Source organism: Cyphomyrmex costatus, unplaced genomic scaffold (assembly GCF_001594065.2).
Source record: "Cyphomyrmex costatus isolate MS0001 unplaced genomic scaffold, Ccosl1.0 scaffold60, whole genome shotgun sequence".
Lineage (NCBI taxonomy): Eukaryota > Metazoa > Arthropoda > Insecta > Hymenoptera > Formicidae > Cyphomyrmex > Cyphomyrmex costatus.
In genome coordinates, this window is record NW_017280156.1 from 233,283 (window position 1) to 249,387 (window position 16,105).

Consider the following 16,105-nt stretch of genomic DNA (forward strand, 5'->3'; position numbering starts at 1 on the left):
ATCTTCGGAATGTTATGTGATCAAAGAAAGCTAGATTATTGAGGCTTTTTCAAAGCGCAATTGTTACACTAATTAATATTCACTGGAACAAAAACGGTAAAATTTATAAAATCCATGTACCTATTACATATATCACTGATATGTGATACATTTAGTGATGTATATAATATAAACGGTGTGGTATACACTATACATTTTTAAATTACCCATCATAAAATATTAAAACAAAAAAGTTTGGTATGGACAAACGTGATTCAGTGATTGATCGTCAACGAAACTGGATATTCTTATATATGCATATATTTATAGAAATTCTAATATCGAACCGTACAATATTTTCCCTCATAAAGATACATACGAAAAAAATTATCTCTACGGTACATCTTCAAAGCGGTAGTAAACTCGCTATTACAGGGCTTGGTTTTGATTTTAATCGCCGGAATTCTACGCTCGTATATTATACAACGTGCTAACGCTAGAGGCACTCTATAAGAACTGAGATTTCACAAGGTAATCAAGAAAAGGTCCAGTGTGATACACGAAGCTTAATGTTAAACTATTTACACGTATATTACACTTGATCTTCACTATTTACAATCGAAAATCTCAGGTGGACACATCATTGATCTGACGAAAGAAAAAAAAAATGGAATGATAAAGATCTGTCCCTTCGTAACGTACAGTTTCGATAAATCCTTCGGAAGTGCAACTTACAAGGAAATATTTATACTCTCGTGCTTGTTATATTTGATATATAGGCAAAGACCTATTTGGCATTAAAGGCCAATAAAATCCTTCGAGTTTCATCGCGTAATATATACTGTTAATTAATTTTCATTGCAAGATCCCCGCATTTCTACGAGAATCCCTTTCTTCATTGCACACACTTTACATACTGTATATATGTATTAGACTCGCGTATTATTGGTGTCTCGGATGTGTGCGATTTCCTTTAAATATAAGTGCATCAATTGTATAATCTATCTGTACAAAAGTTTGCTACACAGTTCAAATACACAATAATATTAACATATTTAATATTGGACCAATAAAAACAGGGATGCTCTGAAAGATCTCGCAATAAAAAGTCATGATTTCAAGAGAACGAGATAACAGTGAGAAATTTTAATTCTAAAATCAACAATCTTTCTTTCGATTATTTATTATAAAAGAAAATAACACGTGATCTGCTGAAATGTTAGTCCGTCTATCGATAAAAGTTAAAAATTAGAAAGTCAATTAAAATTTATTAGTAGATGCTTATACGAGGGAGGAAAACATAGATAACGCTAAACGCGCGTTTCTCAGAAATTTTATTTCCGTTTAATTCATGAAAAAGAGAAATCATTTCATCATAGTTCTCATATATTCCACTTCATTCAGTCACTATTTATATACGATAAAGGTATTACAGTAATTTGCTATGTACGAATTAATCTTTAGCTACTTCCACATCAGATCTGAATCGTAGGCATTATACTGTAGGACCCGGATGTCAGCTCTGATTTGAAAACAACTCTCTATATAAGTCCATATTAAATATATTTTACAATAATATTATCATTGTACATGAACAACGTATGCTCTACACCTTGCGTTGCTTATCGGTAATTAACCAGCGCAAAGACAAGATTTTTATATTACTCGATATAAAAACAGAATAAAATTATAAATATATAATATACATGCTACACAAAACACCACAAAAAACGTTGTTTATTAAAGCTAAATAAAAATTATTCTGGCTAAATTAGCCTTACAGAGTTTGAGTTTCAAAGGTAGCACTAGTAATAATGTGGAAGAGAACATGAAGATTCAAAAGACATAAAAACTATTTAAATGGATGCATAATAACAGTCAAGATTAAACTACATCGACAATTTGAATTAACGCTAGATTAACGATTTAATTATCTCTTCCTAGATTATAATTTTCCAGAATATTCCAGATTACAATATTTTTCTACGAATATATAATAATATAATATATAATAATAATAATAATATTATTATATAATATATAATGATATATAATATATAATAATATAGTATATAACATAGGCAGAGAAAGAAAATGAGTCAATCTCTTAACGCTAATTCGTACTAGCAAATTCTACATTTTTGTTGTTTTTCCGGAAAGTTGCATTATCTATAAAGAATGATAAAATAAAAATAGAATCCTAACAAGGAAGTTTGCGCTGGTTGAAACAACGATCGACAAGAAGGTGTTAATTAGTTAAAATAGACGAGGGGGGACTGGATTTGTGTGACCCCAATATGTGCGCCGCCTTGGTACCTCCTATAGTAAAATAAATCTCGTGTTAATATCATTCACAGACTACTTATTACACGTTAAGCATAATTTCATGTAATTTAAAGTATAACACTACATTATATTTACGTATTGTATATTTTAAAAGAAAGACTCCATAATTTCAAAGAAAAACGTGAGATACTTACATAAAAGTAGTGGTAAAACAGGCGAAGGGAGGTTATTCCTTATTTTCCTCAGTAGTAACAGTGTTGGAGGGATTTTGGGACTCTGATGATGATAAAGGTGGCGCTTCCGCTGCTGTGTCCGTTGCATCTTGACTCGAATCTGAGCTGTCCTTTATTTCCTCCTGCTTCTTTTCTTCACTGGGAGCGGTGCTTTTAGCTTCATCCACCACATTCTCCGACTCCTCCGTCACTTTTTCATCCTTGGAATTGGCATCCGTCACTTTCTCAACATCTTTACTATCTTTACTGTCTTTACTGTCTTTACTGTCCGCACCCTCCGCATTTTTGTCTTCGTTCTGTATCGTCTTACTTTCCTCCTTTTCTTCTTTCTCCTCAACTACTTCCATCTTTGTAGACTCCTCTTCCATGTGTTTTTCGCTTTTGTTGTTGGAAGTTTCATCGTCTGTGTTGTTCTCATTGTTCTTTTCTTGCCTCTTAGGACGTCCACGTCCGCGACCACCACCACCACCACCACCACCCCGCGTCGATGTTTCCCTCTTTTCTTTTTTAGGTGGCGATGGCACTGGCGTTGTTGAAGTTAGGCCTCTGGCTGAACTGCGAGTGCGTCTCCTGCCTTCTACTTCACCGACTGCCGATTTGTTCATGCCCTGTAAATAACAAGTATTTCAAAACGAACGGCCAAGTGTATCTACAGTAAACATAAATAAAATTCAAGATACATCAATAATGGTTTTGCCTTGAAAAGAACACAGTTTTATTTAAGTCGTAAATCGCAAGATACAGTATTCTATCTTTATCGCAGCTCAAATTAAAATTAAAACTAATGTTTGTTCATTCCTAACATCAATAGATAGCAATTTGTAATTGGCGCCTACGCAACGATTGGTTCCTCGTGCCTCGCCGAGGGCGCTTATTTCCCTCCTTGCAGTCCCCACCCCGGCCAATCAACGTCCCCCACTCCTGACGTCGTATAACGCTCACGTATGCAGCAGGCGAAGTTGACGACGGAGAAGGCTAAAACGGAGGGAAATAACCGAGAGCGAGGGGATGGGAGGGGAGACAGAGGCGAGGACCTTGACCAGCGAGACCTCGGAGAAGATTTTTGGGACGTATGATAAGTCGATTCGATCTGATGTGAAAAGTTTTCCCCTGTTTTAGATAATCACACAAGCCGTCGGGAGACGCACCTTTAAGATTGCCTCGCCCTCTTGAGCGGTCCTTTCGAGAGTGGAGAGTCTCTTGGTGCCGCTTCGTTTGTTTTTCGTCGGAGTCGGTTTCTCCTCCGTTGATTGTTCCTGCAAAATCAAGCTTCCTATGTATTCGCTCTCTCGCGTATCACGAATGCATTCTATCGCGCACACGTACAGTCATGCGCTCGCGCGCAGCATCTGCGCATGTGTTACTGTACGTGTGTACATACATATTCATATTTCCTCGCGAGAAACGTATGTACACATATGTGTATCACGCTTACGCAGCGCGCGCTCCTTGACGTCTTGAGATCGTTCGAGAAAGAGAGTTGCGGAGAAGGCGCGGGCGACGGGCGCGCGACACCACGCGACATGACATGATAATTACGACGTACGACATGATAAGATTATCGAGGACCATTGAACCATCACCGAGATCCTAACGTCGTGTTCAAGTTTCCCGCCATTTTACCGTGCGCCCATCCGTATCGTCTCCAACGTCTACTCTACACCGCGAGCGCGCGCGCGCGCGCGCGCGATTCCCGGCCGGTCGTCAACGGCGGTGGCGTCTCGCGGACGTGGACGCGGCGTCCCCGCTGATGACGGCCATCGCGTTGCCCAAGTTCCTGGCGCGACGTTGCGACTTGCGACCGATTTCCCGCCTTTTTGCGCGGCGCCGAGCTGTACGGCATGCGAACGAACAGGAGCGAAAGAGAGGAGAGGGACAGAGAGAGAGAGAGAGAGAGATTAGAGCGGTGGAGCGGGCGATCCTCTCCGGTCGCAAGAGTTCGCGCGATAAAAAGAATATCCACCATCTTTGCTGACGATGGGAGATAACGTGCGTACATACGTACGGCGCAACTACGAAAAATTTTGCCGGATGGAAGGAAGAAAAGCAGGCAGGATGGGAGGGCGGGCGGCCGGTCGGTCCGTTGGAGGCGCGCGGCGCTCGTTGGTCCGACGCACCACATGGCGCGGTCGCGTCGTAACGACGCGCCACTGCGTCCTCGCGGGCCTGACCGTCGTCCGGGGGCCCCGGGAGTACGCGCGGAAGAACGCGTCCTCGCGACCGCGGTACTCGCGGGGGAGGGGAGCACTCTGCCGTCTCGCACACGCCGCTCACGGCATGAAAACTCGGCTTGACGAAGGTGTTTCTGACGTACCCGCCGGCCCGCTTACCTTGGACGCATCCTCGACGTTGTTGTCGCTCTTGGTCTCCGTCTTTGCGTCAGACATCTCTTCACGTGTGAATCACTCAAAAACACTGGGAAATCCACAATTCCACGACCAGAATTCGCGCTGCGCCCGGTCGCACTGTTTATACGATAAGGAAAGATGGCGGTTAGCGTGGGTCACGTGACACCTCGTCAAACCTCAGAGCGGGAGTTCGGCGCGCCGTCCCGCGCCGTCGCGATCAACTACTCGCGTAGCGACGCACACACGATCCCCCGATGCTGAGATTCTCGCTGACGGTATTCTGCGTTGCACGCTCGTCGATTTTTTTCCTTTTTTTTTTATTATTGTAAAAGGACGAAGCACGTTTACGTCAGTAGTAATGCTCTACATAACTTGCGATACCGTGTACACACGATAAAAGACAAAATCGAATATTGAATATGACTCTCTATCTTTTTTTTATTTTAATATTTTAAATTCGTAAAATCATATCCGTTTGTTGTTACGTTGTAATGTACGACCAATGTTCTTTCAGAATGATTAAAAGTATAGCGTAGAATACCGGTGTAGAATTTAAAATCGGGATAATTTGAATAAAGACCCTCGCCATCAATTTTGAAAATAATTTTCACAAGTGTTAAATCGTATATTGTATGTAATGTTAAATTGTATTGTAATTAACATCGCGCACGCGTACTTACATTTACTTACCTGCTCCAAAATTCGTTCTATATATCGTAATATATATTCATATGTCGTTTTATCTTAGTTTTTCTCTCTTTCGATTTATAACAGATAATCATATACGATTTTTTAATTACTTATATGCTGCGCTTTGAAATAAAGATGTAATTTTTGTTTGTTTACGCATTATATGAAATGTAAATGTTGAAATTACTAAGAGTTTCTAAGAATTGTATATATTATACATTTTAACATAAATAAAATGAAATTTGTTGCTTAAGATCTAAATAAAATAGAAAGTTGTATAAATACGCAATACCTATTTTTCGTTTTTTTTTTCTCGTAAATATATTGATATATCCGATCTTAAATGTCATTATCTCCACGTACTCTGTAAAAGAGAAGTTATTAGAAAAAGTTCCGCAGCGTTTTTTTAACTAATTTTAACAGTAAATCGTGTTAATGTGTTGGCATTCTTCTGAACCAGAATCTTGCCCTGAAATCGTCGCTGCATGTTAAAAATGCAGGCGCGGTTGGTGAATGCACGATCATCCTCACAGGACCGTTATGACCCAATGACAGCAACTGTTTTCTTGATGCGTTACGAGAATTCCATGCACACAATGAGGTAGTGGCTTCGTCAGGGAACATCACGTAGTCCTCGGTATGATTAAAGATCGCCTGTGCCTTGTGTTCCTGTTTACCTGTGAAAAACGATGTAGTCAGTCGTATATTCATGATTGTATCATCATAATATTAACAAGGCATACTACACTAAACGTATTCCAAGTATGTCTTAAACGCATTTATAGTTGTTTACCTGTAGTTCCAGCACCCGTATATGCTATTAGACATCTGCTGGTAGATAATTCCCATAACTTTATCAAGGAATCCTTTCCTGAAGATAATAAATACTGAAACCCAAAATTATATGATTATCAATATTAATTAAATGGGAATAAAGCACAAGATTGCCACCAGCAATTTACATGTATAAATCTTGTGCAATGTTACTGCCAAAATTACTACCTTGCCATTTCTCGTGAACATCACTGAACAAACTTCATAACCATCGTGTGCTTTCGCAAAAGTGTTCACACATCGATTTGACACTCCATCCCAAAGTTTGATACTTCCATCTTTTCCTGCCGATGCATAAGTCTTTGCATCTGGCGAATACTTGATGCTCGTTACTCCAGCTGTATGCTGATGATTTGGTATGCTACACACAAAACATTGTGCAGTATTTACATCATACAATCTAACTATTGGATGATTGGTCCCGACTATAAGAAAATCTCCAGTTGGATGAAAAGACAGACATCGAATTTGATCTGCATCCGTGATGGTCCTAAAAGCCTTCTTAACGCTGGCTTTACTAAAATCAAACAACTTCACACAAAAGTCACGGCTGCCAGATACAAGTATGGGCTCCCTAGGATGAAACTCCAAACATGTTACTTCTTCCAAGTGATCGTATAAAGTTCTTATAACCGGATGACCACCAGTTTGATCTCCAGGTGCAATCTCTTCTGGTGCAGACTTGGCCAGCATTCTGTCAACATCTAAAATCTTGATCGAGGCATCTACAGAACCAGTAGCTATCAGCTGACCATCTGCTGAGAAAGCTCCAGCCCTGCAGTTTCCTTTGTGAGACGTGACATATGCTGTTTCATATTGTGCCGGTTCTGGAGCTTGAGTCTGAGTTTCTGTTTCAAATTCCAGGTCTAATCCAGGACCTAAGGTGTTGTCAAAACTCGATGCAAATGAGGATAAGTTAGTGCTGTTATCCTTCTTGGTACGATCTGGTTCGTGAACAGAACCAATCAACATCAAATGAAGTAGTCGATCTGAAGGTGGACATGGTGGATCTGCCTGTATCATATTGGATAACTGCACAGCTAGAGTCTGATGACCATCATAGAACAGCTGACTGAAATATTCAACATAACTTGATAATTCATTGCACATGTCCCACTTTTGTTATCTTGCTGATAAAGCTACAATTGTAAATTACACTTGCCATTGTATGTTTAGACAAGAATCGCGCTTTATACGAGGATATTAACAGAAGAAGCGGAATTCAGAGGAAAGCGTGCAAAAGAGACGATTATAAACAACCTGATCATCAATCTATAGAGCAGTTCTCTACTCTTTATGATGTTCTTTGGGTCTGCCTCGGGTTCCTTCATTGCGCTCTGACCTGCGGTGTTTCCTGAAGGTGACTGAATGTTGACGAGTTTAATTAGAACTGTCTAAAAAAATATTTTAAACTGCCTATTAATCGATGACCCCGGTCTTTTTTGCAGGTTATGTCGCGTTGTTGTCACCCAACACATTTATACTCATGCTTCAGCATCGCTTACGTTTGATTGGTGCTTCGGACAGTCGTGACCAATCGGTGGTGCGCGTCGTTGAGTGAGAGTTCCACGTGACACAGATTTACAAAAAAACTCCAGAATGGCTGAGGTTGATAGCAATCAGGGATTAAATAAGACCGTCTCCGAACAAAAGAGTGAATGCCGTAAAAAGTTGTCGTTGAACGAGCACGCTCTACGAAAGCGGCAGGCCTTTAAGTTTGCTACAAGTGACAAAGATGTCTACGTGAACAACAAGACCCCTTTCAAGGTACCTCGTGTATGAAATCATAACCTTCCAATCGTTGCAACTTCTTCGCTGTAGATTTGAAACAAACGCGCATTTGTTTCGAAACTATATCGTTGCGCTTTCTCAGATGTTTGTAAATATTTTGAAGGGACAATTGTACAAATGTGAGAAACTGCTCGATAAAGGTGCCTCTGAGCTGGTCATCCATGGACTTGGTGCTGCTGTGTGCAAAGCAGTCAGCTTGGCTCTACGATTGAAAGAAATTCATCATGACACTTTAGATCTTGATGTTAAAACCTCTACTGTTACTTTAATAGGTATATACATTTTTCTGTATACATAATCGAACTAAAACAAAGTTTAATGATGCCTTATTAATTACAGATGATCTAGAAGCGTTAAACGATGATGTGGACAACGAGATAAACAATAGGCAAAACTCTTCTATACATATACGCGTTATTAGGAGAGTTCCAGTGGCTGTGTTAAGATCTAAATAGGAACAAATTGATATTGAAACTTTATAAAACAATATGTTTAAGTATTAGAGAAGTGTAGATAGAGTAAATGATAGAGTATGTATGATAGAGTGAATGGAATTATTATTATTATATAGTTGATGTAGAATTATATAATTTTTTACAATGATCTTCTCTTTAAACGAACTAGTTCACTGGTTAGGTTTAACAATCTTTGAGATATGGATCAATTTAATCGCCTTAATGTTCTTCACTGTATTGCTAGCTTTGAAATTAGATGAAAATTGCTTCTTGGGACCGTCAGGATGGTGGGAAGTATTTTCGCCGCTCTTTATAGCCGATGGTTTAAATACATATTTTTGCGCTATAATTTTTATAAGAATGTATATGGAAGGAATGATTAGAGCAGGCATCTTGCGAGCACTATGGAGTCAAATATCATTATTATTAATCTTTGTGTTTAAGTATCTTCTGTGTAAAAAACTCTCTGGACAAAGCACATTGGAGTATTCTGAAGTTTTGAGTCCTGTATTCATTCTTCTGCAATTGATTGCTGTTAGAGCTTGTCAATTACATTAGGAAAAGCAGAAGAACCTTTCTGTATACTACTTCCAGAGTCATCATCTGTGAGAACGTTATGTATTATATAATACACTTGTATATACTATATTTTGTCAAATTTATGTAGATTAAATTATTTAAGGGATTTTATCTTTTTGTAAAAATTTGTATTTTTATCCTGCTATTTAGTATTATGCTGTTCCTGAGTAAGAATACGTTATGTGTAGTACAAATTTAATAAATATTCTTTTAAAAGAATAATGATTTATGATACAAAAATGTTAATTAAAATGATAAAGTAATATATTGACAAATTATATATTTTTTTGAATTAATATTTTGTTAATGTTTAAATTATTATGTAAACTTGTTGATACAAATTGTTGTTTTATAATAAGCAGGATTAATTTGTGACTAAAGATAACAAATATTTATTTTTTCTAAAATGAGAAAATGTTTTATATATTTAAATTGTTTTATATTATAATGGATAATCTCAAGTTCTCTATCACTTAATTTTTTAAATTATTTGCAGGATTTTGTTATTTATGATAATTAATGAAAGAGAAATGAAAATTATTTAGAATATTTGGAAATTATAAGTAAGTATTTACTATCCGTGAAAAAAATTATTTAATTCAATTTATTTACATCTTATATATTCTAATTTTATTCAGTATATTAATATCGAATATTAACTAATTAACTAAAAAATTATATTTATATAAAATTTTAAATATAAAATTAATATAAAAATTACATTTATTTATAAAAATTATTTTAAATAAAATTATATTTATAAAAAATTATTTTAAATAAAAAGAATTGATATTAGAAATCGATTCTTTTAAAGTCATGACTTTGCAGAGCACGATTTACTTGAACTATTCATGAGAGTTCAATATTTAATACGTTATCGAACTATTTTTAACCACTACGTTCCAATATTCCACCATGCAGCGCTTGGAATTTACGTTTCTTAGAGAATGTCGATAGAAACTAAGACAGAAGTTTCCTTTTATAAAAATAACAAGCCTGTGAATCATAACATAACATAGACCGATAAATTTAACACTGCTCCATTTAAACTCTAAAGATAAACAACTGACCAGCAATCCAGGTGCTTTATGTGGGCATGTGTGCCCCCTCCAATCCTCTTCAGCTAAGATCAATAATCCTAACTGAAGGGAGACAGTGGATGTATTCAGTGAGAAGGGGTGCGTGAATCAAGTCATTCTATAGGTAAAGCCTGTTGCTGCTACCACATTTCACAAGTTCGCAGAACGTGCTACATTAAACGCCACATTAATTGTCTGTCATAAGACTGATTTTTAATTACAGGATTCAGTGATGTGCTGTGGATATATCAAGGGATTATGGATAAACTGGCTAATTGGACTGGTGGTTAGTTTTTATACCTTTAACTTTTAATACACATAGGATGGCGGCAAGTGCCATTTTTGTATATAAAACGCGATCAAGTTCCGATATATTAAAATAATAATACGCTAAATATTAACAGCATGTTTCCTCTGTTGAATTGAAGCATATTGGAAGCTATATCAATTGAAACATATTATAATTTATGTAGTATAATGTAGTATACGATGTAAATTATATTGTCATGTTTTGTATTATGTAAACTTTATAGGATGACGTTTTGTCATAATGTGTGTGTCATGTGTGTTTATATATATATATATATAGACATATCTATACATATATATCCATACATATATATAGATTTAATTTTGTTTTTGTCATTAGGTATAAACGCAACAACTCAAGTCACAGGTCAGAATTGTGTGTCAAATTCATCAAATTCTGCGTTCCTCTTTAACAAATCACTGGTCACTGCACCATCATGGAATGCGATACAACAAGACATAAGATGGGCGTTTCTGTTACATGCATACAGCTTTGCATGCCTCTTCTTTGTACTAGGGTTTTACACATTCTTCTCTATTCTAAATTTAAGGTACATTGTTACGCCTGCATTGATATATATCAGTGAAAGTTTTATGTTTTTATTTAACTGCTTTTCTTTTAGATCTCTTATATCAACCAGGCCATTTATGTCCACGATTAATATATTCTTATGTTTACTCGGGGCATCAAGAGCTGTTTCCTTGTTCATAGATGCGTATAATCTTAAAGAAATTCTGCCCAAAGTCATTGGCTCAATTATATGGGACATTGGATATCCATGCATTACATCTGCCTTTTGTCTGATACAGTTGGCTTTTTTGCAATTAACAAAGGTATTAACCGTTTAAATTAAATAAGTTATATATATAGTTAAGCATTACCATTTTTCATATGGGTCACTTTCAGTTAAAATTTGGTCCAGAGAAGATACAGAAGGAATCATGCCTCAGCCTCATTATAACAGCACATTTCTTCTTTGTTATCGCCAGCGATATTGTTTTATCTTCCCACAATTGCTACATGGCAAAATACATGGTTCAAGCGGCATTTCTTGTCTGGAGCATTCTTTTGTATTTCGCTTTCCTACACGCGGCTTATAAAATTGATCATTTGCTCCAGACTATGCCAAGCAGTATGTTGACACGAGACAATTCCAATGCACATCAGAAAGGTTGGTTACTGATTTTTTTATTTATGCATCAATTTTTGTAATTTCTATTCTTTAAAATACTTACCGTTATTTTTCTTTATATAATTATGTTTTTATTCATTATTTAAGAACATTAAGATTATCCTTCTCGTGTTCCTCTTTATTATTTGTGCATATTTTATACAGAGTTTGTTTCAAAATTGTATCGTAAAAATTTACTTATGATTCAGGTATCATGCAACTCGCGATGTTGGCACCATATAGCAATCTGGCAACTTCGGTTGCTGCTGCGCTAGTACCTACTTTACTTGGTCCAGCTAAAATGAAGGGCCCGGAGGAAAGCGAGCCAGTAAATGCGAATAAAAAAGCAGAGGAAGCACCTCCGGAAGGTAATGCGCAACAAAAATATTATTTTATCATAAATCATTCAGAAATATACATATTCCTTATTGAGATCTGTTTTCAGAATCGCTAGCCACAATTACCACTAAGGTGTGCAAAATAGAAGGACCAGTGCAAAAGGAAATACAAAATGTTACAATACCTATATGCACCGTACAATCACCATCACAGGAACAAAAATCATCAGTACCGGAAGTCTATGTTAGACCACCCACTCCTACTCCATCAACCGTTAATCTGCCGATTATAACCGTGTCCAGCCCGAGTCGTAGAAGCTCCATGGCCAGTCGACGAGGCAGCGACACATCCACAAAATCTTCGCGCAGAAATTCGGAATGTAGCGTTAGATTTGTAAATGAGGAGAATACAGGAGAATGCAAACGCACAACGGAAGGTAGCCCCAGACCGTTGCCAAGAATGCGAGAGGAGTTTGAAAGGAATCGCTCCCCTGAGAGTCCACGACGATATTCAGAGAATATCTCGCCGACAGGCAGCACCAGGGAACTAAGACGATGCTCCGATTTTACTCACGAAAAGAATCGTGGCTCACAGTTCGCAATCAAGCTGCGGAGGAATAGCGATTTTGGTAACAGAACGCCCAGAAGAATGTTGCCGTCTGACGAACATCCTAAATTGCCCAAAGTTCTGGATGTTAGCCCCGTAGGTAAGAAAGAAATACGAGGTCTGTCCCAAAAGTATCCGACCTACCTCCATTTTTCGGCGCTTGGCTTATTTTTCGTCATCCGGTTGGTGGCATCCTTCGAAGTAGTCCCCATTTGATTGAACAACACGCTCATATCGATGCTTCCACTTTCCAAAGCAGTCTTGAAAGTCAGTTATTGGAATCGCCTTTAGTGCATTCGTCGCATTGGTTTCAACAGTCTTCTTGTCGTCGAATCGATGTCCTTTAAGCGGCATTTTCAATCGAGGAAATAGCCAAAAGTCGCAGGGAGCTACGTCGGGAGGCTGGCGAAGCTGTACAACACTGTGTTAAAGGACACCGCTTAAAGGACACCGATTCGACGACAAGAAGACTGTTGAAACCAATGCGACGAATGCACTAAAGGCGATTCCAATAACTGACTTTCAAGACTGCTTTGGAAAGTGGAAGCATCGATATGAGCGTGTTGTTCAATCAAATGGGGACTACTTCGAAGGATGCCACCAACCGGATGACGAAAAATAAGCCAAGCGCCGAAAAATGGAGGTAGGTCGGATACTTTTGGGACAGACCTCGTATATATTAGCTCATATAAAAGTAAATTAAAAATATTCTATAAAAATAGGTCCTATTCTTTTTTTAATTGTATTTTTGTTTTTATTTTATCTTGTTTTTATATTGCTTAACAATATTTCAGGTTCAAGACGCAATTCCGATATTGGTATATCACCTAGATCCGACTCACGTAGAAATTCTGAGAGTTCCTATCGACGCAACTCCGAATTCATTCACATTAAACCGTTAATTATAAATCGCCGGAGCAGTGATATCAGTATCAGAACTCTAGATAGAAGTCCCACACACTTTCAGAGTATAGTACCTATTAAAACGGAGGTGCAGGAGAAATCTGAATCAGATTCAGATCATCCTGATTGCAGCGAAAAGGCAGCGCTGATGACTGAAAAATCAAAGAGCAAAGAAGAAGAGCCAAAAGTACGTAAAAAAAATTTATCGTGGAACGATAAGAACATTGAAGATGCGGAAGACATTACGCCAGAGACTAACTTACTTCCCGAAAATACGTCTAGTGAAGCAAGAGTTATGGTACGTAATGCTTACTATACCATTATCCTCATAGAATGCAGATGTATCTAAAATAGGTTTTGGGGGGGGGGGGGAGCTATTTTCAGAGCACGGACTTTACTCTTCACTCGATACTAAATCACATCGCGTATGTGAATCGTGCGAAATCTGATACGCCGCTACATATACCGGAAGCGGATACCGCAGTTGCCAGGAAATCTCAGATGCAAAAAGTATTAAACGTTACACGCGCTACTGCGATTTTAGGGATTCTTCTATGTGTCACGGATGCCTTTCGTATTTTTGGACCATACGGTATTTGTAATAGTATAATAATAAGTAACAAGTTTATGTATTACAAAATATTCTCGTATAAAATAATATTTATGTATAAAATAATGCTATTAATTCGTTTTTAGGACTCTTTGCTGAAACCGTACCATACGGTACAGAACCAGCACCAACGCAATTTCCCATTCCATGGCCGTGGCTGTTGTATCAAACGATACCTAGGATATTTGAATTTCTGATGGGTTGCGCTATGGCGAATATAACTAAGCAGCCATCAGTAAGTCCACGACATCAGTATCTGAGCAATTATCCTAATTATTCCCCGCGCATAAATCGAGGTAATAATCCTTATATATGAAGCAATAGTTCCACTTAAGCGTAATTATAATCCAAAAAAAATCAAGATGCCAAATGAAAATTTTTATTAATTTTTTTATCAGATCTTAATATTATTTTTTCTAGATAAATTAATTTTTGTAATGATTCCGTAATTGTTTTAAAGACACATTTTATCACTCCTAGTATTTGCAACAATTTATGTGTTCATTGTTTTTCTTAAAGTGTGCTCACTAAAAGTTCACTTTTAATTGAAAAAAAAATTATAAAGATTGAAAACTTATTTTCGTATGTAGTTTTTAGTATGAATTGTAACAATTTCTGTCAAAGAGATATATGCAATGCAAAGACATTTTTGTAATTACTACATAATAAAAAAAGAAAAACGGAGTCTCAAAAAATTTGCTATATACGAAAATATAGCAATAGATGAGTATAACATTCTAAACATGAAATAAATGTTTAGATAACATTTAATAATACAATAGTCACGTAGCATTTCTAAAAAAAACCACTTTTTATGCGAAGTGTTCATTCGATGCACATATTCTCACACACAGATATATATTTTTTAAATTAGATTAGTTTCCTGATGAATTAATTTAATGATTTTTACTATGTTCTCTGAAAGATACATATACATATATATATTTTTTGTTGAACAAATATATCTATATATATCATTTTTTAACTTACATATAAAAAATTTGAAAGAATATTTTCGAAGTAAAAAACAAAAAAAGGAAAGAGAAAAGAAAAATGGACTGTATATAAACAAAGACGTGAAATTAATAGGTGACGTTTATCGATAATATGTGAAATAACGCATTTTTACTGTGTGTCAACCGCACCAATGCTTAGAAGTAAAAGTACGAACCCAGACTCAAAGTGCCCTACTACTAAATGTTCAACAAAATTACAACAATGATTAATACATAAATGACTTATTTGCAAGTTGAATTTGTAACAGTGTTGTGATCCTACATGTGATATCATATTTATGTGTTTAGAATAGGAGGCCATTTTACGCTTATGTAAGCTTAAATAACACTATATTCCGTGAGATAAAAGACTGTAAAAGTGAGTTTATGATAAAAACAGCTATATTATAGCTTTATTGCAATCATGTACAATTTATCGTACTTTCAATGTCTTATATAATTATAGGTAGTATTTTATTATGTTGATGCACCTATCTATAAATTTTAATTTATAATGTGATATTTTTTTATTTTTTACAGATTTACAGCTAAAATCATATCTTATACATGGTACTTGTGTATACCATGATGATATTTTATTTGTATTCGATATTAGTATTAGTATTTTTGTATCTTTTTTTACTTCTCTTTATTACAAGCATATACATATATATTCAATAATGTTGACTTTCTATTTATGTACTAACTCTATTTACCTCTCTATAAAAGCAAATATATATAGAACAAGTGAGATATTTAGTAGTAATACTTACAAGAGCATAAAAGGTCTCAGCGAGTAAATATCTGTTTGAAATTTATATAGTATGACAAAAGTAGTAATCTAAAATATAACATTGATGTTTCATGTGCCAAATACTCGTGTTAACTATTTTAAAT

At 36.4% G+C, this 16,105-nt stretch overlaps 5 protein-coding genes across 5 annotated transcripts; 3 read left to right on the forward strand and 2 right to left on the reverse strand.

The window, feature by feature from the left end:
- Nucleotides 1–2,128: 2,128 nt before the first annotated feature.
- On the reverse strand, nucleotides 2,129–5,008 carry LOC108779548 (chromosomal protein D1). The gene is made up of 4 exons (XM_018546976.1): nucleotides 4,829–5,008; nucleotides 3,647–3,754; nucleotides 2,460–3,106; nucleotides 2,129–2,298 (listed from the first exon to the last, which is right to left on the reverse strand). The coding sequence occupies exons 1-3, from the start codon at nucleotides 4,883–4,885 to the stop codon at nucleotides 2,492–2,494; spliced, it is 780 nt and encodes a 259-aa protein (XP_018402478.1). The 5' UTR covers nucleotides 4,886–5,008; the 3' UTR covers nucleotides 2,129–2,298; nucleotides 2,460–2,491.
- Nucleotides 5,009–5,874: 866 nt separating this feature from the next.
- On the reverse strand, nucleotides 5,875–7,806 carry CstF50 (cleavage stimulation factor subunit 1 Cst50). Its single transcript, XM_018546937.1, has 4 exons — nucleotides 7,631–7,806; nucleotides 6,539–7,442; nucleotides 6,330–6,423; nucleotides 5,875–6,213 (listed from the first exon to the last, which is right to left on the reverse strand). Exons 1-4 carry the CDS (start codon nucleotides 7,699–7,701, stop codon nucleotides 5,969–5,971), a joined length of 1,314 nt encoding a protein of 437 aa, XP_018402439.1. The 5' UTR covers nucleotides 7,702–7,806; the 3' UTR covers nucleotides 5,875–5,968.
- An 85-nt stretch (nucleotides 7,807–7,891) lies between these two features.
- Rpp20 (ribonuclease P protein subunit p20) lies at nucleotides 7,892–8,665 on the forward strand. Its single transcript, XM_018546939.1, has 3 exons — nucleotides 7,892–8,137; nucleotides 8,265–8,433; nucleotides 8,501–8,665. Exons 1-3 carry the CDS (start codon nucleotides 7,970–7,972, stop codon nucleotides 8,614–8,616), a joined length of 453 nt encoding a protein of 150 aa, XP_018402441.1. The 5' UTR covers nucleotides 7,892–7,969; the 3' UTR covers nucleotides 8,617–8,665.
- Nucleotides 8,666–8,760: 95 nt separating this feature from the next.
- LOC108779517 (transmembrane protein 203) lies at nucleotides 8,761–9,223 on the forward strand. The gene has a single exon (XM_018546940.1). It carries the CDS (start codon nucleotides 8,761–8,763, stop codon nucleotides 9,172–9,174), a length of 414 nt encoding a protein of 137 aa, XP_018402442.1. The 3' UTR covers nucleotides 9,175–9,223.
- Nucleotides 9,224–10,273: 1,050 nt separating this feature from the next.
- On the forward strand, nucleotides 10,274–14,574 carry LOC108779514 (uncharacterized). The gene is made up of 10 exons (XM_018546936.1): nucleotides 10,274–10,398; nucleotides 10,498–10,560; nucleotides 10,924–11,134; nucleotides 11,207–11,417; nucleotides 11,491–11,755; nucleotides 11,965–12,123; nucleotides 12,201–12,800; nucleotides 13,495–13,901; nucleotides 13,988–14,195; nucleotides 14,300–14,574. The coding sequence occupies exons 2-10, from the start codon at nucleotides 10,533–10,535 to the stop codon at nucleotides 14,527–14,529; spliced, it is 2,319 nt and encodes a 772-aa protein (XP_018402438.1). The 5' UTR covers nucleotides 10,274–10,398; nucleotides 10,498–10,532; the 3' UTR covers nucleotides 14,530–14,574.
- The last annotated feature ends 1,531 nt before the right edge of the window (nucleotides 14,575–16,105 follow it).

Excerpts from the sequence above, each read along its gene's own strand:
- LOC108779548 (XM_018546976.1), bottom strand. The coding sequence starts at position 4,885 with ATGTCTGACGCAAAGACGGAGACCAAGAGCGACAACAACGTCGAGGAT. Across the intron at positions 3,755-4,828 it reads ACGTCGAGGATGCGTCCAAG|GAACAATCAACGGAGGAGAA; the intron begins GTAAGCGGGCCG and ends TTGATTTTGCAG. Across the intron at positions 3,107-3,646 it reads AGGGCGAGGCAATCTTAAAG|GGCATGAACAAATCGGCAGT; the intron begins GTGCGTCTCCCG and ends TGTTATTTACAG.
- CstF50 (XM_018546937.1), bottom strand. The coding sequence starts at position 7,701 with ATGAAGGAACCCGAGGCAGACCCAAAGAACATCATAAAGAGTAGAGAA. Across the intron at positions 7,443-7,630 it reads CTCTATAGATTGATGATCAG|TCAGCTGTTCTATGATGGTC; the intron begins GTTGTTTATAAT and ends TGAATATTTCAG. Across the intron at positions 6,214-6,329 it reads TACGGGTGCTGGAACTACAG|GTAAACAGGAACACAAGGCA; the intron begins GTAAACAACTAT and ends CGTTTTTCACAG.
- Rpp20 (XM_018546939.1), top strand. The coding sequence starts at position 7,970 with ATGGCTGAGGTTGATAGCAATCAGGGATTAAATAAGACCGTCTCCGAA. Across the intron at positions 8,138-8,264 it reads ACAACAAGACCCCTTTCAAG|GGACAATTGTACAAATGTGA; the intron begins GTACCTCGTGTA and ends AATATTTTGAAG. Across the intron at positions 8,434-8,500 it reads CTCTACTGTTACTTTAATAG|ATGATCTAGAAGCGTTAAAC; the intron begins GTATATACATTT and ends TATTAATTACAG.
- LOC108779517 (XM_018546940.1), top strand. The coding sequence starts at position 8,761 with ATGATCTTCTCTTTAAACGAACTAGTTCACTGGTTAGGTTTAACAATC.
- LOC108779514 (XM_018546936.1), top strand. The coding sequence starts at position 10,533 with ATGGATAAACTGGCTAATTGGACTGGTG. Across the intron at positions 10,561-10,923 it reads ACTGGCTAATTGGACTGGTG|GTATAAACGCAACAACTCAA; the intron begins GTTAGTTTTTAT and ends TTTTGTCATTAG. Across the intron at positions 13,902-13,987 it reads CTAGTGAAGCAAGAGTTATG|AGCACGGACTTTACTCTTCA; the intron begins GTACGTAATGCT and ends AGCTATTTTCAG.